This window comes from Eptesicus fuscus, chromosome 3, assembly GCF_027574615.1.
Source record: "Eptesicus fuscus isolate TK198812 chromosome 3, DD_ASM_mEF_20220401, whole genome shotgun sequence".
Classification (NCBI taxonomy): domain Eukaryota; kingdom Metazoa; phylum Chordata; class Mammalia; order Chiroptera; family Vespertilionidae; genus Eptesicus; species Eptesicus fuscus.
In genome coordinates, this window is record NC_072475.1 from 60,624,857 (window position 1) to 60,647,266 (window position 22,410).

Below are 22,410 nucleotides of genomic sequence, written 5' to 3' on the forward strand. Positions count from 1 at the left end.
GGAGGGAGGGAGAGGAAGAGAGAGAGAGAGACAGAGACAGAGAGAGAGATTGATGTGAGAGAGACATACCAATCGGTTGAGACATATCCCATTGGTTGCCTCCCAATCTCACCCCGACCGGGATTGGTGCAGCGGATTGAACTATAACTGAAGTATGTGACCTTGACCAGGAACCAAAGCCATGACCCTTTGATCCATGGGCCAACACTCTAACCACTGAGCAAAACCAACCAGAGCAAACAATTCTTAATAATAAGTTACTTTTCTATTAACCACAATACAACAATGAATTTTTAAAAATTTAACAATGATAGAATATCTATATATATAAAAGCCTAAGTGACCATTATGATGGAACAACTGGAATGGCCAGTCAACCAGTTGCTGTGATGTGCACTGACCACCAGGGGGCAGATGCTCAAGGCAGGAGCTGCCCCCTGGTGGTCAGTGTGCTTCCACAGAAGGAGTGCTGCTCAGCCAGAAGCCGGGCTCACAGCTGGTGAGCACAGCTGCGGCGGCAGGAGCCTTTCCTAACTCCTCAGCAGCATTACAGAGCAGTGGCAGCAGGCGCAGCAGGCCGGGATGAATATGAGCTGCGTGGTGTCGGCCCCAGTTCTGGCTCCTCCCTGGCCACCTGCTGCTTGGCTCACTGCTACATCACTTGGGGGATGTCCGACTGCCGGTTTAGGCTCGATCCCCATGGTGATCAGGCCTAAACTGGCAGTCTGACATCTCCTAAGGTGTCCTGGATTGCGAGAGGGTGCAGGCTGGGCTGAGGGATACCCTCCCCCGACCAGTGCAGGAATTTCGTGCACCAGGCCTCTAGTTATCATATAATATAGGATCAGCTTCGATTCTCTTTTGCTATATAGCAAATGACCCCAAATTTAGAGAGTGAAAACAATGTCTCATGATTCTGCGGGTCAATAATTCAGGTATGGCACAGTGGGAAGAACTCATATCTGTTCTGTGATATCTGAAGCCTCAACTGAGGGTGACTCTGAGTGTGTGAGGACTGGAACAGTTGGGAGTTGGCTGGGTATCTCTTGGCTTTCCTACATGGTTAGCGTGGGTTTTCTCACAGCATGGCAGCCTCAGTGTGGCTGGGCTTCTTACATGATGGCTCAGGGTTCCAGGAACAAGTGATTTTTGAGATCACCAATAATACAAATTGACATCACACATGAGAGAACACCATGAGGATTTAATATCATCTTTTCATATTTCTGTCTAAAGTGCATAATTGGAATTTAATCATGAGGAAACAATCAAACAAGCCCAAAGTAAGGAATATTCTATAAAACAACTGGCCTGTCTTATAGAATGACACTTCAACAATGTCATCATGATGAAAGATGAAGAAAGTTAATTTATTTCAGATTAAAAAGACACTAAAGCTGATATAACAAAATACCACACACTGGGTGGCTTAAACAACAGAGATTTTTTTCCCCCCCTCATGATTCTGGAGGTTAGAAGTCCAAGACAAAGTTGTCAGCACATTTGATTTCTTATGGGGCTGCTCTCCTTGGCTTGCAAGTGGCTACATTCTCCTTATGTCCTCACACGGTCATCCTCTGTCTGTGTTGTCTATGTCCTAATCTCCTCTTCTTTATAAAGACACCAGTCACATTAGATTAGGGCCCACTCTTTTAATTTAATTACCTCTTAAAAGGCCCCATTTTCATATAGAGTATTCTTGTGAGGTACTGGGAGTTAGGATCTCAACATATGAAGGCGGGTGGGGGAAGGTGGGAGATACAATACAGCCCATAACAGAGATTAAAGAGACCCCTTTATTCCTCTATGTGTGGTCTTATATTGGAAAATGTTACTACAAAGTATATTATTGAGACAACTGGAAATGAGTATGTGCAGTGTGGTAGATTAAAACTAGCCTTAAATTCTTTGGCATTTCTCTCACTGAGAAATGGGTATATATTTCCCCTTTAAATCCAGGATGCCCTGTGACTGCTTTGACAAAATATAGTGAAAGAGGAAACAGCAGCAGCTTTTTAAAGTTTCGGTTCAGAACTGGCATAGTTTCACTTCCACTCTACTTCATCCATCAAAGCAGTCACAGGCCAGCTCAGATCTAAACAGAAGGGAAATATATCCCCATTTCTCAGTGAGAGGAATGTCAAAGAACCCAGGGCTATTTTTAATCTACCACACTGTACGTTTTCATTGCCAGTTGTCTCAATACTTAGTAGCAATTTTTTTCCAGTGCAGGAATTTAAATGTCAAAACTCCTTGGTGTCCTTTCATCTGAAACAGTTCCTCACCTTTCCTTGTCTTTCATGACATTGACATTTGATTTGGGCTTGTCTGCTACCTTATGATTAAATTAAAACTATGTACTTTTGGCAGAAATATAATAAAGGTGACGTCTTGTCCTCAGAGCATCACATCATGTGTGAAGGCCAAATTGTACTATTGGTTGAATGAACGTTGAGTACGTATCTGTCAGATTTCTCCAATGTAACGGTACTCTATCAACATGGTAATTTTTGAAATTTTCAAAAAACAAAACTAAACTCTCATGTATTCTTAGACAATTCTAAATCTGTTCGGTATTAGTTCTGCTGACTGACACTTATGTGGGGCCTTTGTGCTTGCTGATTTATTTTTTCAAATGTGAACTTGTATTTGCTTGGATCCTCTGCGGTAAGTGGAGGATGCCTTCTCCAGCGCGAGTTTCTATGGTTGGCGCCTAGTGCACGGGACACTCTTCAGTGCTCTTCAGGGTCTTGTTCCCCGCGGGGGGCTCGGGTTTGGCTCTTCTTCCCAGTGCTTTGTGAGCTCTTACGGGGAGGGAACTGAGGAAGCGCCCAGCACCTCGTGCAGTATTGGCTCCAGGCTTTCAGTTCACTTAAGGGACATGCCATCCACCGCTCCTTCCACTCTCGGGGAGCTCCTTCCAGCGCCCGGGTGGGCTCGGTCTGACCCGGGGTGGAGCTCCACGCGGGCGGCGGAGAAACCAGCCGCCCTCGGGGGCGGAGCCGGCGCTCCGGAGCCTCCTCGGGGAGGCGGGGCGGTCCCCACGCTGCTCACCGCCGCTCCTTCCTCCCGGCGGCGCCTGCTGCTGCCGCGTCCGGGTGAGTACGCCCGGCCTGCGCTCCGCCGGTGCCCGGGAGGCGCGATTCCGTGCGGAGGGCGGCGGGGGCGCCGCCTGAGCATCTCCGCACGGCAGGTGGGGTTCGGGCCGGGCCTGGGCGCGCGTGGGCTGGCGCGGCCCGGCCTCGGAGGGGTTGCCCCGCTGCAGCCCGAGCGGCCGGGCCGGGCGGGAGCCTGCGGAGGCCGAACTGGCCGGGAAGCCCCGGCTCCGGGGCGCGGCGAGATCGCCCTGCCGCCGGCGGGGAGCCAGGCGAGATGCTTCCAGGTAGGAAGAGATCCCGGGGTTCCTCCCACATCCTCCCAGGCCGGGCTTCAGGGTTCTGGGGGCCGTGCCCCTCCACCCCCAGCGCCTCCCTCCCAGCGGGCACATCAACGTGAAAAAGCCCCTTGGTCATCGGAGCCCTCCTTCCTCAGGTTTTCCCCTGGAGATGGACTGTGGCTCGCAGCCTGGGGCCTGCGGGGCGGGGCAGGGGTGAGAACCAGCTGGGTTTTAAAGTACTTCATACAAATTGGAGTTGCAAAATAGTCGCAGGATGTAATGCGCAGCGTGGGGAATGCAGTCAATAGTGTAATAACTGTGCATGGTGCCAGGTGGGTATACATGTCTAAACACTATGTTGTACACCTGAAACTAGTATAATATGGAATGTTAAGTGTAATTGGGAAAATAACATTTGAAAAATGAGTACTTCGGAGACACCTGCCCTTAGTCAGGCTCTGTATCCGTCCAGTGTCTGTGGCTGTCTGTTGATCTTCCATGAGGGCTAAACCTAGGTTTGAAGAAAAGAAAAAAAAAAAAAAGAGTTCAGGAGGATTTGGACTGAGAAAAGGCGTTTGGGTTGGTAGCCTTAGGACAGCAGGTACCCACCGGTGGGCGTGTGTCCGGTTGAAGGGTTCAAGAGTGGGTGAGGGATGAGGCCGCGGCGGCGGCCAGGCACTGGGAGACCTCTCCAGCCCTTTGATGATGGAAAGGAGGAGGAAAAAGATTGTAATTTGAGGGTTGAGGAGAGTTTTTTCTTGTTGAATTAAAAAATATATATTTTTTATTGATTTCAGAGAGGAAGGAAGTGGTAGAGGGAGACATAGAAACATCAATGATGAGAGAGAATTATTGATTGGCTGCCTCCTGCACATGCTACACTGGGGATTGAGCCCACAACCCGGGCATGTGCCCTGACTGGGAATCTAACTGTGACCTCCTGGCTCATAGGTCCACACTCAACCACTGAGCCATGCTGGCCGGGCTGTTGTTGAATTTTAAAATGTCTACATTTTTAAAGAAAATATTATATTGAAAATGCAAGGAAGTCAAGGAATCTTGACTAGGGATGAATAGGATTCAGGGTCCAGATTGAGAGATTGGGTTTAAAAAGAGGGACAGAGGACTGTTTTAGGCACCTGGCCTGGGCAGGCCTGCTGGAATGTGTCTCTTAGGGGAGGAGATAATGCTGTATTGGACCATCATTTATCTTTTTGAAATTTTATCGTCTAGAGCAGAGCTGGTCTTTAAGCCTCATGAAATTGCAAACACTTTCATAATTCATGCTTTGATCAGATCAGAAACATCTGTTAAAGAGAAGTACACTGTTGGACCACAATCTTGGGGGAGGGAATAAAACCAGCTCTGTTATTTTTTTATGCCACTTGATAGAATAAGTATTTAGTGTCTACATTGAGTGTTATTTAATGTGTGCTTTTTCCAGAGATGCATGCAAGTGATTTAGGAACTAACCATCTCTTTGAAGATTTTTGTACTCAAAAGTGGGAACATCCAAAGCAAATCAGTGGTGGTTTTCTTCTCTCTCTCTCTTTTTTAATCCATCAATGCACAATGGTTTCTCAAACCAACCTGGGTTCCTGTTGAAAATATGGATTCTCTGGCATCACCTCAAGCCTTTGAAATGAAACACTCGGTGGGTGGAGTTTAGGAATAGTAATTTCAAACACAGACCACAGGATTCTCTAGCATTGAAAATTATTAATAGCCTCTGAGGTTTTTATTTGAGACTTGGGTTGTTGGGGTCTCTTTAGAACAGATTTCCTTGAAAGTCATTTGAATGAATTTCTGACAAACTTATGTGACTGAAAGTTATAATGCCTTTCTATTGTGTCATCTCAAAATTTTAAAGGAAAATGATGTAGTCATTACTTATAATCATAAAACCCTATTTTAGAAAAAATGAGAAGATACAGAAGGAATAAATTTTTTTAAATTCTGTAATGAAGAAACAACCACCAGTGATTCTTTCTGGCATCTACACTAATAAAATAGTAACATGCTAATTGACCGTACCTTTGCAACGCCCACCAGCTGATCAGGAGTGAGTATGCAAATTACCCCAACAAAGATGGTGGGTTAATTTGCATATGCAGGCTCGAAGCAGCCAGGGGCTGGACGCTTGAGTCGCCATGGTGATGAAGCAGGCGTTCAGCACCACCTCAGCCACTCTGGGCCTCTGGGCAGCGTGGGAAGGCGGAAAGGTGGCTCCTGCCAGAGCGAAAAGGCAGCTCCAGCCAGAGCGAAGGCATTGCCGGCAGCCAGGGGAAGGAAGGCCCATTCTTGCATGAATCTTCATGCATCGGGCCTCTAGTTTTATATATAAAAGACATGCACACACACCATAATTGGGATTATATTTTATGTACATTTTTCATGTTCTCTTTTTTTAACTTAGCCATTATGAGCACTTTCCCACATAGTTAAGTTTTTTAAAACACCATTTTAATGAAAGTATATGGTTGATGGAGTAAAAATCTATTCAAATGCATTTTTAAAATCTAATTTTCACATATCTGTACTGCTTTTCCTCACCAGGAAAAGTTGACGTTTCTGAAGGATCTATTGCATTTCAGGCTCATTCTCTTATTTCAGTGGTTCTCAAACTTTAATGCGTATACTAGTAAGAGTCACCTGAGGAGCTTGTTAAAAATTTATTTTAAAAAAATTATTTTCCTGAGTGCCAGTCCCAGCTTCTCTGAAAATAGGGCCCAGGAATCTGCAATTTAAACAGATTCCCTTCTATATTAGATATAAGCACTCTTGGAAATACATTTTGAAAAATGCTTTTTAAATAAGTGGCAAAACAGACTCAGAAACGTAGGTCACTTGCCCAGAGCCATTTATTATGTCCGTTAACAAGATTTGAGCTCAGTTCTTCGTGACTTCAGAGCCGTTTTTTCCATTACCCCAGGCCTTCTCAGAACTTCTCATCCAAGTGTCCCTACTGACGGTAGAAAGGGAACTCTGACCCCTCTGCAGGGCTCTGTGGGGTAGCTGAAAATGACTCATAAGTACACATTGGACCTCCACTAAACCTCCCATCGGAAAATCTATGAATTCCGTTATGCTGCATAACATATACTATATAAAACAATTGCAGTGCCTTGCTTGTTAAATTTACTTCATGTTTCATGACTGTTTTATGACAACTCTTGCTGTAAAATGGGCGATACAGGATCATCCGGCATCTCTTGCCCAGATGCGGGAACCCTGCTCCATTGTGCTCTTGATGGAAAGGAGGAGGAAAAAGATTGTAATTTGAGGGTCGAGGAGAGTTTTTTCTTGTTGAATTAAAGAAAATATGATCATAAATGGACTAAGGGAGGAAGGGGCAGTTGAAGTAGTAACTCCTCTTGGAGTCAGGGAAGAGGAGGACTGCTTTGGAGTACTTAGTGACGGAGGAGCAGAAGGTGGTGGGCATGGCCAACAGAAAGTGCCATTTATTAGAGATAGGGCCCTCTACCCTTAGGAGAGTACTGGTGATAGTAAACTGAAGGGAGTGGCATTGGGTGAGCTTTTTCATTTTCTAAAATCTTCCCAAAATGTAATTTTACACCCAGCTAATGTTTTCCCTTCCGTAAACATTATTTTTTCTTTTTTTGTGTTCCATCTATTTTAGTAGTGTCCTTATGTATTTTAACTATCATATCCTACAAAATAATTTATTATTTACCAAATTCTGCACCAGCGATGTGTCAGGTCATAGGAATACGTACATCAGTGATTCCCTTTGAGAATTAAATTTATTTTACTGCCATATGTTTGTTTATACTCAGTCTCCAACTTTTTAAAAAATATATTTTTATTGATTTCAGAGAGGAAGGAAGAGGGAGAGAGAGATAGAAACATCAATGATGAGATACAATCATAGATTGGCTGCCTCCTGCACAGTCTGAGCCCTCAACCCAGGCATGTGTCCTTGACCAGAATTGAACCTGGGATCCTTCAGTCCACAGGCTGATGCTCTATCTACTGAGCCAAACCAGCCAGGGCAGTCTCCAACTTTTTAATATTAACTTTTAATTTTTAATTAATGTTAGACGTAGAGAGAAGTTGCAAAAATGGGACAGAGAATCTGCTCAACTTCCCCTAATATATCCCCTTACATAACCATGGTTCAGTTAGCAATTCAATTAACTACAGACTTTATTTGAATTTTATCAGTTTTCCTGCTGATGATATATTTTTTTCAGAGTATTGCAATACTATTAAGAGTATTGGTTTTGAATTAGTAGCTAAAGTAACAATTGCATGAAGCCAGATTAGATGTACTACATAATACTCATACTTGATTTATTGACATCACTTAGCAATTTTTTGGACAGAGGTTAACTTTTTGTTTTTTATTAAGGACATTTTATAGTCCAAAGCTGTCATGATGTAGCTGTTCAGATACAAACTTATTTCAAATTATCAAGCATAATTAATTACAAGCTAGAATTAAATTATCCTAGTACTTTAAAACACAAATATAGCAGTCAGTGATTTACAGTTGCAAATTACTATAATCCCGGAAGTTCAGAATTCCTCGGGTGCCAAAGTCCTCTGCTATATTTAGGCACTATCCAAAGTTTGTGTGCATATTCAAATGCCTTGATTTTTTAAGAAACAAGAACTTTATATTAAACAACAACAGAAAGTCCACTCGTTCTGAAGAATTGCTTCCTTCTCTCCCTTTTCCTCCCTCCCCTGGACTCGCCTAACCAGTTTGCTAGTAACACTGTAAGATGGAGAATGGTGAAAGAGAAATCACTTTCATAACCGCTGTCACGCTTACAAGTCTACCTTATGAATGGAGGCTTATTTTTTTACACTTTTAGACTCAACTTCTTAAAAATAGAAATTAATTTAGTAACACGTGGGAGGGAAGGTATTTAAAAAGAAAAAGGAAAAAGCAAAGCCAGCCCAATAAACAGATCACACACACACACACACACACACACACACACACACACACACACACACGTTGATTCCCAACACCGTTCTCAGCACAAAGGATGAAACAGAGACCAGGGACCTTCCCTTTAGTAGTCCGTGGGAAGAGGTTTAATTAATAGGAAGTTCTTATTGGTCCTTTAAAATGTTATGGCATTCCTTGATCTTTGGAAACAATGGCAGGGGGCATATCAAAACCTAATATTGAACAGGGGAAAAGGGTACCAACACAATGCCAAAGTCCTTTCCATGCGTGGTCAGCACGATGATGCCATTCAGACGTTCGGCTGCTGGGCAAACTTGAGAGCTTTGAGAAGCTGCCAGGGCCACATCAGCAGGTGGCACCAGAGATGACAGGGTTGGGATTCATGAGCTTGAGTCTCGGCACCATGTAGGCGTACCCTTCACTCAAGATGGGCCCCTGGGCCCGCCTGACCTGGTATATGGGCTCCAACATACAAGCAGGCCCGTTAACATCCTGACAAGGCCGGGAGGCATGAATGTGAGAGCCAGGAAACCCAGTTAGGAGAGCCCCCTTGTTCTTCCCTCCCCAGGGTAACGAACTCACAGAACAATGGTTTTTGACAGTGAAGTCAGATGCTTACTATGGGAAGTGACCACTGGTACTCAGGAGTACTTATGAGGAAAAGAACAACAAAATGTTAAGGTAACTCTCTATTGTATATAAGGCACAACAAATAAAACATTGTGTTAAGCTTTAGAAATTACATTTAAAAACAATATTCCCATTAAAAACATCACACACGCAAGGACAATGACAAAATAAAATCACCATATGAACACTGCAGCAAGTGTTCTAGGTAATCCACATCAACCTTGGTGTAGGTCCTTAAGCCCAGCCCGTGGCTAAGCGGGAACACACTCTGTACTAATGTCTCAGGCCTGGGGCACAGTGAGAGGCTATAACCTTGAGTTTAAACTGGTATGTACATTATATCTACATGCAGATATTTTAATTTAGGAGGCAAGCACATGCATAAAGATGTTACTTTATCAAATATCAGGAGATGGTTAAGGTTTAGAGACAGTTAATAAAAAGAAAAGAGCTATATTACCCGTTAGGAGATAATATAACCGGGCTTATAGTTCTTTAAATGAAAAGTAATGGTACATAAAGGAAGTGTAATAAAAAATATATTAGTAAAACAATCCGGAGAAATTTTTCCCATTGTCCAACATGGCCCTAATACAAGCCAGAATTCAGAATGACATGGACAGTTAAAAGGGGAATGCTAACTTTTGAAAAGGACAGCCCTGGACTTTCTGGGTAGGTGCTGGCACCCAAAACTTCACCAAAGAAGAATGCTGTTTCTTAATATCAGACCAAAGTGCAGAGCAAAATAAATGAGAAGCCAAGTCTGCTCTTGACTGTCCATTTACTTCTGGAGAACAAACTATGTTCCTTTTATATGAACAATTTACATTTGAAGCACTTATTTATTTTTCCCTGGTAGAGGGAGGAAATGGGCTTCTGTCCTGCTTGAAGTCGGTGAAGCTAAGCTAACCTTACAGTGGAGGCCAGAATGGGCAGTGAGAAGTACCAGTACTGCCGAAACCGGTTTGGATCAGTGGATAGAGCGTCAGCTTGCGGACTCAAGGGTCCCAGGTTCGATTCCGGTCAAGGGCATGTACCTTGGTTGCGGGCACATCCCCAGTAGGAGGTGTGCAGGAGGCAGCCGATCGATGTTTCTCTCTCATCGATGTTTCTAACTCTCTATCCCTCTCTCTTCCTCTCTGTAAAAAATCAATAAAATATATTTATATAAAAAAAAGAGAAATACCAGTACTTAGAGTTAGGCTGCTTTGCACCTACCCAGCATCTAGAACTACTTCCAATTTCATAACTCATCTGTGAAGAACACCCTTAGGTATCGGTAGCCATTTAGCCAGTAGTTCAAGACTGGGAAACCTGAAAGGGGTAAAGTGCAGGCTGTTACCTGGAGATGAAGTATATGTTATGGAGGGAGAACAGGTCTCATCCTGGGCACTGGAAAGCACATTTAAGAAATCTCAAATCAAAATAGTGTCATCATGAGAGTTGCTAGTGATTTGCAATTCTTCAAGCTGTAGCCAAACACACATCCAGAATGTTCTACCTGTGTGTGCAAACACAATGTGCTTGCTGGGGCTCGAGGGTCGAGAGTAGCTTGCAAGCCCCAGGCTTTAATTTTTCCATCTTAGGCCCCACTGACAATCCTCTTGTGGTCAAACGGATGCATTGGACCAATTTTTCGTGTCCCTCTAGATCAGTGGTTCTCAACCTTTCTAATGCCGCAACCCTTTAATACAGTTCCTCATGTTGTGGTGACCCCCAACCATAAAATTATTTTCGTTGATACTTCATAACTGTGATTTTGCTACTGTTATGAATCATCATGCAAATATATGTGTTTTCTGATGGTCTTAGGCAACCCTGCTAGCGGTTCTCAACCTGTGGGTCGTGACCCACAAATTGAGAACCATTGCTCTAGATCGTTTAAACAGGTGCCTCATTCAGTATCCCATAGCTTGATGGTATGACCTATCTGATGATCCCCTAATAACCAGCCAGTCCCTGTACTGGAGACAGGCAATGCCTCGCTTGAGCCCATTCAAAGTACGAACAAATTCATAGGTACGCCTGCTCCAGACTTTGATGGTTCTGTCACCAGAGGCAGATGCGGTGTATTATCATCCAAGTCTGCTACATTGACAGCAGTGCACTGGGCAACCTGGAGTAGAGTGAAATCGGTTTGGCAGAGCCATGTCCCACACAGCATTGGAGCTCTCCTTGGAACAGGTCACCATCAGCCCATTGCTAAAGCGTAAATGCAGTCCAGCCTTATGGTGGATCAACGGGTTCAGAACTTCACCCATGATACTATCCCAGACCCTCACTGGAGAGTCTGAAGAGCTAGTCACAATGACATATATCATCCTGGAGACAAAGGACAGAGCCTGTGTGCACCATTAACACTTTCAAACATTCCACGCTGGTTTTATCCCAAATCTTAATAGAATGATCTCGTAGGCCATTGATAATTTTTTTCATCATCATAGTGTGAACAGTAGACACGTTCACTATTTTCAGAGGGGCACTGAATCCTCTGCAAGTTGTGAGGTTCACATTAGCAGTTAGAATCTGTCGTCTATAAAGTGAATTGGGAGAGCTACCTGTGGGTCTATTTTTATTTTAATTACTTAATTAATTAATTTATCCTCAGCTAAGGATAAGTTTATTGATTTTAGAGAGAGAGGAAGAGAGAGAGAGAAAGAGAAACATCGATTAGTTGCCTCTCGTTTGCTCCCTGACTGGGGATCAAACCCACAACCTAGATATATGCCCTGACTGGGAATTGAACCCGCAGCCTTTTGGTGTAGGGGATGATGCTCCAACCTACTGAGCCACCTGGCCAGGGCTGTGGGTCTGTTTTTAAACAGGCACCGATCCCACCCTCTTCTTTCTGAAAGTCACGTCCAGGGAGGGTCAGTGCCCACCATTCGTTCAACCAGCTTCTTCCAAAGCATCTCTTGGGAGACCACTTGCTGCCGTTCTTTGCATACCAGCTCTGCCACGTACAGAGACCTGGCATCCAGGCAGGAAAGAATGCTTCCTGCTTTGTGATGTAAGCTTTGCTCTGGTAAAGTGGTAATGAGTCCCCGTGCAGCATGGGCTTCGGGTACAGGTTGGTATGTCCACGTGGCTAATGACCTTTGGGAAACTAGGTGCTCCACCACTTCCGCTTGATGGGACTCAGACCACTGGTCAGAATTTCACACACAGGTTTCTCTCCTGGTGATAGTTTCCTGCTGGTGGCCTCTTTTTGGAGATGATCATAGGTGACGTCTCATTACTTACCTAGAAATTATTTTGTACTTCAGATCCACCAATCCAATGAATGAGGGTACCCTTTCAGACTAGTCTGAGAAAAGACAGCTGTCAAGCAGCTTCCAAGATTCTTTCCATTTACTGTATCCAGCTTTCTCCCACAAATCCCAAACATGCACCCCAATAACTGTTGAAAGACAGAAAGCAATCCCTATGCCCACCATAGTGTCACTGGCAAAGGATAACCACTAAGAAATGGAAGGAAGGGTCAATGGAGTGGTGGGTCGCGAGCTCCATGGTCTTGTCCTCAATCAGCAAACAGGGCTCCTTGGTGACCCCAGAGCCCCACCTCGCTCTCTCTGGGCAGCAGAGAACAGAGGAGGCGATGGCAGAGGCGGAGGCGGTAATCGCACCTACTCTAGCTTCCAAATGATTTTTTTTTTCTGTTTCCATATTCCATCCAGGACACTACTAACTGCATTTAGTTATTTCCCCTTGTCTGCTCCAGTTTGAGATAGTTCCAGTTTTTTTTTTTCTGCCTTTCATTATTTTGACCCTTTTGAAGAGTATCAGTTAATTATTTTGTAGAATAAAGTTTTATAGAAGAGTATCGATTAGAGAGAGTGTCATATTACCACTGATTGATGAAGCTGAAAGGTCTAATCATGGGTGATATTAACTTTGATCACTTAGTTAAGGTGATATTTGCTAAGTTTCTCCCCTATAAAGTTAACTGTCTTTTCTTTTGTAGTTAATAATTATCCTGGGGGAGATATGTTGAGACTATGCAAACTCTGTTTCTTCTCAAATTTTCACCCATTAATTTGAGCACGCATGGTGGTTCTTGTCTGCAACAATTAGTGCAGTGGTGTTGCCTAATGGTGATTTTTTTAATCTCCTGCTTCCTTATTAATTGGAAGTTTATTTTGTTACAGAAAACCGGAGAAGAACTAAGCAATACTTAGAGAGATGGAGTTACATTTATTACGTGCGGGTCCAGAGGAAAATGTCTCTCAAATTCTGGGCCCCAACATGGAGGAACTTTCCCTATTTATATGATTTTACCTTCTTTGTCTCCCAAATATGGAGTGTTTCCGGCCCCCTTTGCAAGTTCTTAAAGAGCCCCTATGTGCTGGGGCCTTGAGATCTCAACCAAAGGCCTGGCCTGGTGCCAGCACTGACAACTTCGTCCAGGGAAGGTTTAATGGCCTCTCTGAAGTGGGAGTAAGTCTTATTTTCTTTATTATTTAAGCAAGCAAGCATCTACAGAAGCCAAATAGCAGGGTTAAAATTTCAAACAGCAGTTTTTATATAATATGGATGCTTCAATTTGATAATTTATATCATTGTGAACTCATGGATATTCAATTTATCCTGAAGGTTACAATACAATGCTGTTGTCCACATAAGAAACATCCAAACATATAGAGAATTTTCATAAGAATTTATTTGAGTCAAACTGACTATTGCTAGAAAGCAAGGCCTCAGATGCTTTGGAGAATAACAGTTTTGTCGTTTCTTTTATGTATTTGAAATTAAGGAGTGAACATAAGGAAGATTACATGAAGGTGGGAGAAAGCAAGGCGGGGTTGGATTATAGGATAGTTAAGATTATGTACTATCTTGAATTACAGGATAGTTAAAATTCTGTTTTCTCTCAAAGGTTAACACCTGGCATTTCCAAGGTGTGTTAACCTAGATGCACAAGAACAATGGACAAGGATTGTTTAATAAGCTTTCACTAAAGGAGTTATAGGCCTGAGGTGTGACTACCCACCATGACCTGCCCAGTTAGGAATTTATGATTTCTTACAGACTTTCATCCACACCATCATTATTTTCTTGCTCAGATGCTTCCAGTTTTGGCCATTAGGAGCTCAGTTTAAATGAGTTTAAATGGCTTGTACACGTAAATGGCTATTTCTAGCCCACCTTCGCCCCCCAGCCAAAGAACCATTGCTTCTTTAGGGTCTGGGCAATGATTATTCAGAACCCACGTAAAGGAGCTATAATCAGGAGAGTGAATACCAGAGGCCCAAGGAAGGTAGGACAATGTGGGAAAATAGCCAGCTCTCAGGAACTCTGCAGGAGTGAAAGGAGTGGCAATTTTCAACCTCTCCACTGGTGCTGCCCCAGAGAAACCCAAGGGAGTAGGATCGTGTGCCTGTGGCCACAGCATGCCCACTCCGAGATGTCTTCAGGATTACCAGATGGATTTAGAAACATCAGAATGCTATTTTGGCACCTTTGGCGGCTGAATGGAAACCACATCTTTTCTTCCTGGTGATTAAGTGCTTAGTAAATATTTATGGAGTGACACCTTCTGTTTCTCCTCCCCACCCGCCATGGTGGTGCGAAATTTGTGTGTGTAAAGTTTCTCTAGGAATGATACTTATCATCCATGCAGATTTATCTTTTTTAAAAAATATATTTTTATTAATATCAGAGAGGAAGGGAGAGGGAGAGAGAGAGAGAGAAATATCAATGATGAGAGAGAATCATTGATTGGCTGCCTCCTGTATGCCCCCTACTGGGGCTCGAACCCACAACCCGGTTATGTGCCCTGACCAGAATCGAACCGTGACCTCCTGGTTCATTGGTTGATGCTCAACCACTGAGCCATGCCAGCTGGGCCTGATTTACCTTTTGTTATAGCTTGTCTTACTAGATTTTTTTCTTTTATTGTTATGGAAATTTTCAAGCATATACAAAAGTAGAGAGAAAAAGCAAATGAACCCTCTCATACCTATCACCTAGCTTTAGTACTTCTCAATATTTTGCCAATCTTATTTAATTTATTCCCCCATTTTTGAGGTGGGGCTGGCCTATTTGAAAACAGATCACAGACATTAAAGTCTAAGAAAGGATTGAAATAAACTCTGAGTGTAAGGACTTTACCTCAGTTCCTTTGTATTTCCTTTGTATGCCCAGCACTATGCCTGAAAATAGCAGGTGCTCAGAAAAGACTGGTTGAATTGAGAAGAGGAAACACAAAATTATGAAAACATTTTTGAACTAACTCTAGGGCAAACTTCTAGAAAGGAAAAGGGTGGCAAGTCTTGCCCTAAAATAACTTCTTTCATGTTCCCTGAATTTGTTTTCTCCAGCCACGATGCCTCTTTCCTTCAAGAGAACCTTGATTGAAATAGAAAACTCTCTTCAGAGAGCGTTCAGGGTCTCCCAGTTTTTAAAATTTTATTATAAGTAAGTCTATTCTGGCAACATTTTCCCCAAACACCAATCAGAAGTTACCTGCCCTAAAAAGAACTTTTGTTAAAAAAAATCATCTTTTATACTAATTGAAAGAAAAATAGGAAGTTACAGAGAAATAGAAAATAAAAATCATCTGTATTTCAGTATGTAACTCCAGAGATAACATTATCTTTATTAGCATTCTGGTAAAATTTGAGCATGAATCACATTGCTAATCAGTCAATAAATTTATAGTATGTTTCTGGGAATGTACCAGGTGTGTCTGTGTATATACTCTCATTAAATTCTTACAGCAACTATTGTAAATTTCTTTTTTTTTTAAATCGTTTTCTAGCTGGGGAAACATGCCTAAAGGGATTGTCTTCAGTTACTTAGCTGATAAACAGGTTGGGCAGGAGATTTCTCTTGAAAGACAGCTGTGTTAGAGACTGTTCGCACCTTGGATGTTCACTCACAGGACCATGGATACCTCACACGTGAGCTTCCTTCGTCCTGGCTCCCTGTATAGTCAGTTTTGAGGAGAGCACTAAGACTAGAAAAAGTGAGAAGTGATTATTTTTAACTGGATCCAACATAGTCTCAATAAGGGTCAGCAATGAAGAGCTAATTATTAACTAACTAGAGGCCCGATGCACGAAATTCGGCCTTCCTTCCCCTGGTTGCCGGCACCGGCTTCGACCTGGCACCTGGGATCCAGGCTTCCCTCTGGCCACCGGCACCTGAAACCCAGGCTTCTCTCCAGGCTCTGGCAGGCACCTGAAACCTGGGCTTCCCTCTGGCCACCGGAAGGCACTGGGACCAGGCTTCCCTCGCAGCCCCGGCTTCGTCCGGAAGGACGTCTGGTCTAATTAACATATTACACTTTTATTATTATAGATCATAAGGATGGCCCCTTGCTTTTATAATAAATTTCTTATCTTTAGACAAATTGGGCTGCAGTTCAGCAGCAGTAGTCTATGCCTATTCCTAGCTCACTACTTGGGTAGGTTTTTAACTCTCTCAAAAAGACACTCCCTCCTTCTGTAGAATGTGTGTGTGTGCACACTATAGTTCTGTGATCACAAGTCCCTTCAGGCAGGTGAGTGTCCCTGTTAGGGGACCATCCTTCCACAAGCAGCTCTTAAAAAAACAGTCTAAATTTTCCAAGATTTAGATTTTAATCAAAAGCTATTGGCAAGCCTAGCATTTGTGCTTCCTGCCATTAAGTCCACAAGAGGTTGTCTGATTGCCCCCAGGAATCTGCAGACTTACCTGGAGGGAAGAGAAGAGACCTCAGGAAGCCTGTTGAACAAACAGGTCCGAGGAAAGGGACAGGAGGATGTGGGAGAGAGATAGGAGGCTGCTAAAGAAAACTCTGCATATGGCCAGGGTTTGTGTTGGGGGCACCCAGGCCACTAGGAAAGAGATTGAAATGTCCATGTGTGCCCTAACCTGTTTGGCTCAGTGGATAGAGCGTCGGCCTGTGGACTGAAAGGTCCCAGGTTCGATTCCGGTCAAGGGCATGTACCTTGGTTGCGGGCACATCCCCAGTAGGGGGTGTGCAGGAGGCAGCTGATTGATGTTTCTCTCTCATTGATGTTTCTAACTCTCTATCCTTCTCCCTTCCTCTCTTTAAAAAAAAAAATCAATAAAATATATATTAAAAAAAGAATAAAAAGAAATGTCCATGTGAAGGATATGGCAGAAGCCCAGGCTTTGGGGCTGACCATGTGGGCTCAGATCCCAGCTTCACCACTTACTACTTATGTGTCTTGGGCAAGTTCTTTAATCTCTCTAAACCTTCATTTTTTTTTCATCTGTAAAATAAGGAGACTAATAATTCTTAGCTCATAAAGTTGAAATGAGAAATAAAGTGATAAAGTGATTTAACCACATTATATGGCACAGAGTAAATGCATAAATAAACCACTCTTATTAGCTGTTATTACTGTTAATTTCTTAGGTACCTTCAAGACTACACACAGGTCATACTGTTTAATTGCTTGCTGGGTCAAAACCTCTCTTTTGTGGTTTGACCCAAGAACCTAACCTCCATCTATTACATTGTGTCTGGAGAGAATTGCTTTCTAGGCTTCCCTCAACCTAGCCTACAGCTACATTTTGAAATACTAACATTCCGTAAGTATGAGGCCCTTTTGAAAGTTGCTAAGACTTTGTTTTTATTTTTCATAGTAAATTACCACATCCCCACATCTCATTTAAAAGCAACTTTGGCCGAAACCGGTTTGGCTCAGTGGATAGAGCGTCGGCCTGCGGACTGAAAGGTCCCAGGTTCGATTCCGGTCAAGGGCATGTACCTTGGTTGCGGGCACATCCCCTGTGAGGGGTGTGCAAGAGGCAGCTGGTCGATGTTTCTCTCTCATCGATGTTTCTAACTCTCTATCCCTCTCTCTTCCTCACTGTAATAAATCAATAAAATATATTAAAAAAAAATAAATAAAAGCAACTTTGTTTTCAGTATAAAAAGACAGAAGTGTATCATACAAAATTTGGATAAGAAAAGAGAAAAATACACCCTTGGCTAATCCCACTCTCCTGATACAACTATTGCTAGCTTTTGGCTATATTTTTTTTTTCTAGAGTTTTCTTATTTCTATATATTAATGGTAACCATACACACATATAGAGTTCATTTTCTCTGTTTCTTTTTTGTTGCTTAAGATTTAATCACCAGCGTTTCTGTGGTATCACTTGGTATAGAAAATATTTTGGTCTTCATTCTATTCATATAATTGAGGATATGTTTGGCTATAGAGATTATTATGCCCTGGCTTTAGCATTTCTGCGTTCTTCTGTTAACATGTTTAGAATTGGAGGAGAGGTGTGGTTTTGGCAATGCAGGGAGGATGTGGGGGTATTGCACTCACCACCTCGCCTTCATCACCTTAGTGCACTCGCCATGGTCCAGCTGGGCCCTCAGCTATGTGGCCTCAGAGATGAATTCATACCTAAGTATGAAATCGGCATGGCAGTTATCAAATGACATGAAAAACATAGAAAGGTGGTTCTGCCAACGTCCCGTGTGTCTGCCTGTTGGCCATCCCTAACCTAGAGCTACTTAAAGTAAAGCATGGAACACTATCAACAGCGATTGTCACCAGGCAGTGGGTGCCTCCTGTTCACCAGGAGGTGGGCTAACCCGTGATGTATGAATATATTAGGTCATCCAGTCCCACAATAACCTCTCCGGGTAGGTACTCTGTTTATCCCTATTTTTATAGTTAAGAAGACAGGTTTCAGGGCCAGTATGTGGTGGAGCTGTAGATTCTGTCTGAATCAAAACCCCGGACCGTAACCAGCTTCACCTTTTATTTTTGCTGATGATTGACCTCCTGCGTTGGCCTTCTCTGATGTGTCTTGCCCTCTCCCCCACCTGTTGGGATGTGTCCATGCAGTGCCTCATTGTGAAAATCCTTGATTTTTCATCCCTGTTTTTGAGGAACACATTTTTCTAGCTCTCACAGGGTAGAGCTTCTGTCTTGTTCTCCGTAACAAGATTTCACAGGTTGTTAACCTTCTCTTACAGCTGTGCCAGGAAGAGGACCCGTAAGGCTGTATTTTAGGCTGTGCCAGCTCAACGCTGAGGAGGCATTTCCAGTCTCTGCTTTCTCTTCCCCCAATATCTGGGCCTGGCTTTCTTCCTGGGTGACAGACAGCCTGGGCGATGACCCAGAGAGAACTCCTGTGATGCATAGATGGCTGGGACCTTCTGCCTCAAAAGCCTCTGAGTTTCTGATCTCTAAACCCTCGCTGGAGAACTCCCATTACTGTCGGTCAGGTTCCCTGGGGGATAGGTTTTCAGTTCGTGCTGACGTGTGACGTGAATCATCGCAGGGTAGGATTTCCATCTGAAACACGTCTTTGTGCTTGCCTTCCAGAGATTGTCGGAGCAGAACTGCTGAGCACAAGCAGGCACTGCGTCTTCAGCTGTCACCGAGCGTGCACTCCGATTGGAAAAGTTGAACTGGAAACTTCCTTCCTGCAGTGAAAGTGGCGTGAGCCATCTGCGCACATAAGACATGGGCTTCCACGTGACTGCCTTCCTTTCCTACAAACTCCGGTTACTCTTGCTCTTTACTTTGTGCCTGACGGTGGTTGGGTGGGCCACCAGTAACTACTTTGTGAGTGCTATTCAGGAGATTCCTAAAGCGAAGGATTTCATTACTACTTTCAAAAAGGCCGTGGTTTTGGGGAAGAAAGAAACTCTGGCTGACGAAGCCTCTGTGAAAAGAGCAGACCTGGACAACTGCCCTTCCGTCTCTCCACACCTCAGTGAGTATTTGCTTTTCTTTCTCCCTTTTTTTTTTACAAGTGCTACATAATTTTTTTTACTAGATACATCTACAGAAAAGTACGAAGACCAGAACAACTAAGTTTCACAAAGTGAACATACCTGTGTAGCCGGTATGTAAATTATGAAATGGAAACTTCATGGAACCCTAGGCGTTCCCATTCTTTCAGTCGCGACCCTTACTTCAAGATTGTAACACCACCCACAGATTCCCCTGCTTTTGACCTCTGCCTACTTGGACACATGCCCTGTGTACTCCTTCGTATCTGAACTTCCGTTGTTCAACGTTACGTTTGTGAGCTGTGTCCATATGGCTGATGTAGAGCCTTCCACTGTAGGCACACACCCACTTTTATTATCCAGCCGCAAACATCAACAGGCTTTATTTATTTAGCTCACAAGTCTGTGGCGTGAGCTCGGGGTCAGTTGGTCTAGGCTGGTGGCCCTGTTCCACGTGTCTGGGACCCTTCTGGGACCAACGGGCTGGCCTGGGCACTTCTCTCCTGGCATCTGCCGACCACAAGTGGAGAAATACAAGCCAGGCAGGCCTCCATTTGTGCCCCATCTGCCAGCATCCCTTTGACCAAAAGTATGGAGTGGAGGGACGGGACTGAGTCCGTCTTTCAGTGTTGCATTTATTGCTTATTTCTTAAATATGTTGTATGTTCCCCTTTGATGTGTTGCCTTTCAGTTTAAATCAACAGTAAATTGGTTCTAGTGAACACGATAATTAGAGAGAACAACCCCACTGTGATACTGTATATAACCCACAAAGGTTCGAGCACACCCCTGATTCTTTTTTTTTTTTAATATATTTTATTGATTTTTTACAGAGAGGAGGAGAGAGGAGTAGAGGGTTAGAAACATCGATGAGAGAGAAACATCCATCAGCTGCCTCTTGCACACCCCCTACTGGGGATGTGCCCGCAACCAAGGTACATGCCCTTGACCAGAATCGAACCTGGGACCCTTGAGTCCGCAGGCCAACGCTCTATCCACTGAGCCAAACCGGTTTCGGCGACCCCTGATTCTTTAGGACATTAAATGCTGATAGTCTGTCAGGCACTCCTCTGAACTTAGATATTGTTCCCTTTTCCCAGGATGCCTTTTCCTCAATTTATGTCTGCCTGGTGGATTCCAGTTTTGTTCACCAAAAGTCTTAGATAACTTGTCTCCCTGAAGGTTTCTGGGACTGCCCCACAGTTAATCTCATGCTCCCTGTGTGTCTGCCTATATTCCTGTTGTGGTGCTGACCACAGTGTGTTCATACGCTAGTCTTTCTTCCCCAGGGCACAGCGTGCGGGCAGGATGCAGGCAGCGTGAGCCCTTCCAGTCTGCAGAGCCCTGTGCCCCTCCCTGTCCTGAGAGGTGGCTCTCTGTGTACACGAAATTAACTCTCTGTGGGGCAGCCTGGGGCTCTTCGGAGGCTTTTTGCTCTTAACTTTACAAAAACCTGCAGACCCGCTTTTCTAATTGAATCACAGTCTTGTACTGTGTTTGTATTGGCATGCTTCTCTCTACCTAGTCATGGAAAAGCCAAAATGTTACTCCGAATTGTATGAGGGAATTATTCTGCTCAGAAATTACTCAAGTTGGGATAGGAAAATGAGTTACTGAAATGCAAATCTGACCGTTTTATCCTCCTTATTCAAAATCCTCACAGCATATTTAAGCCATATCTGCATTTATAAGATAGATGGACAGCTCTGGTCTGCCTTCTCAGTGGTAGAGCATTGGCCTGTGCACTGAAGGGTGGCAGGTTTGATTCCTGGTCAAGGGCACATACCTGGTTTACAGGCTTGATCCCTGGCCCCAGTCAGAGAGGGAGCAGGAGGCCACCAATCGATGTGTCTCTCACATTGATGTTTCTCTCTCTCTCCTGCTCCCTCCCTTCCACTCTCTCTGAAAAAATCAATGAAAAAATATCCTCAGGTGAGGATTAACAACAAAAATAGATGGGCTGTGACACAAAACTGAGCAAGATTTAGGATTAAGAGGGTGACATAATGAGAGATGGATGAAGGCGGGCCGGAAGGAACAACAACTGAGGATGGTAGGGAGTCTGATAGAGGCCGTGGAAGCAGGTACTGGAAGGTTAGGATCATAAGAAATTATGGCAACGAGAAAGGGAGCAAGGGGACTGGCTTATATCAGACCTGTTGCACGGGGCTCTTTCAGGGGCCAAGAAGAGAGGCGTAGCAGGTTAACTCGGATGATGGGGTTTACTAACAGGCTACACAGGAAACCATCTCAACAGCCACACCAGCATCTCCCAGAAGCTCTGTGGCCTGGCAGCTGCCAAGGAGCTTGCCTTTGTCCTTACTCCTTTTCTTAGGGTTTGTTGTTAGGGCCTCAGCGCCTTGCGGACTCTGGTCACATGCAGAGTCTTTAGCAATTACTCTCCTTAGGTGGCTGGAGACAGTCACTTGCCCTTGGTGCTGTTGGCAGAGTGTTTTAACTACTTCATGGATGCTGGAGCCTGGTCTCAGCAGCCACAGCCAGGGTAGGGGATGGCCACAGGGAGCGAGGCACCGTGACATACGTAGGAAGGACCTGCAGTTGTTTGGCTCAGAAGAGGAGAGCACTGCTTGCAAGCAGCTTGAGATCTTACAGCCTGACCAGTGTGTATGGAGCTGTAAGGAAGTGTGGCTCAGTTCCGTGTGCTCTGCCTCATTTCTTACCAGTCAGCACTCCCTGTTCATTCCGACCCAAGAGGAGGGTCCCTGGCTTCCGCCTGATCTTCAA

General features: G+C 44.0%; 1 protein-coding gene and 1 pseudogene across 1 annotated transcript in view; one reads left to right on the plus strand and one right to left on the minus strand.

Annotated features, from left to right (window-relative positions):
* The first annotated feature begins 3,031 nt into the window (after positions 1-3,031).
* B4GALT4 (beta-1,4-galactosyltransferase 4) overlaps positions 3,032-22,410 on the plus strand; it is a 34,407-nt gene continuing 15,028 nt past the window's right edge. The window contains exons 1-2 of the mRNA XM_008146627.3: positions 3,032-3,098; positions 19,253-19,646. Coding sequence (XP_008144849.2) covers positions 19,394-19,646 — 253 coding nt within the window. The 5' untranslated portion in view covers positions 3,032-3,098; positions 19,253-19,393. The remainder of the gene's footprint in view (positions 3,099-19,252; positions 19,647-22,410) is intronic.
* LOC103290794 (F-box/WD repeat-containing protein 11-like) lies at positions 8,481-19,395 on the minus strand (annotated as a pseudogene).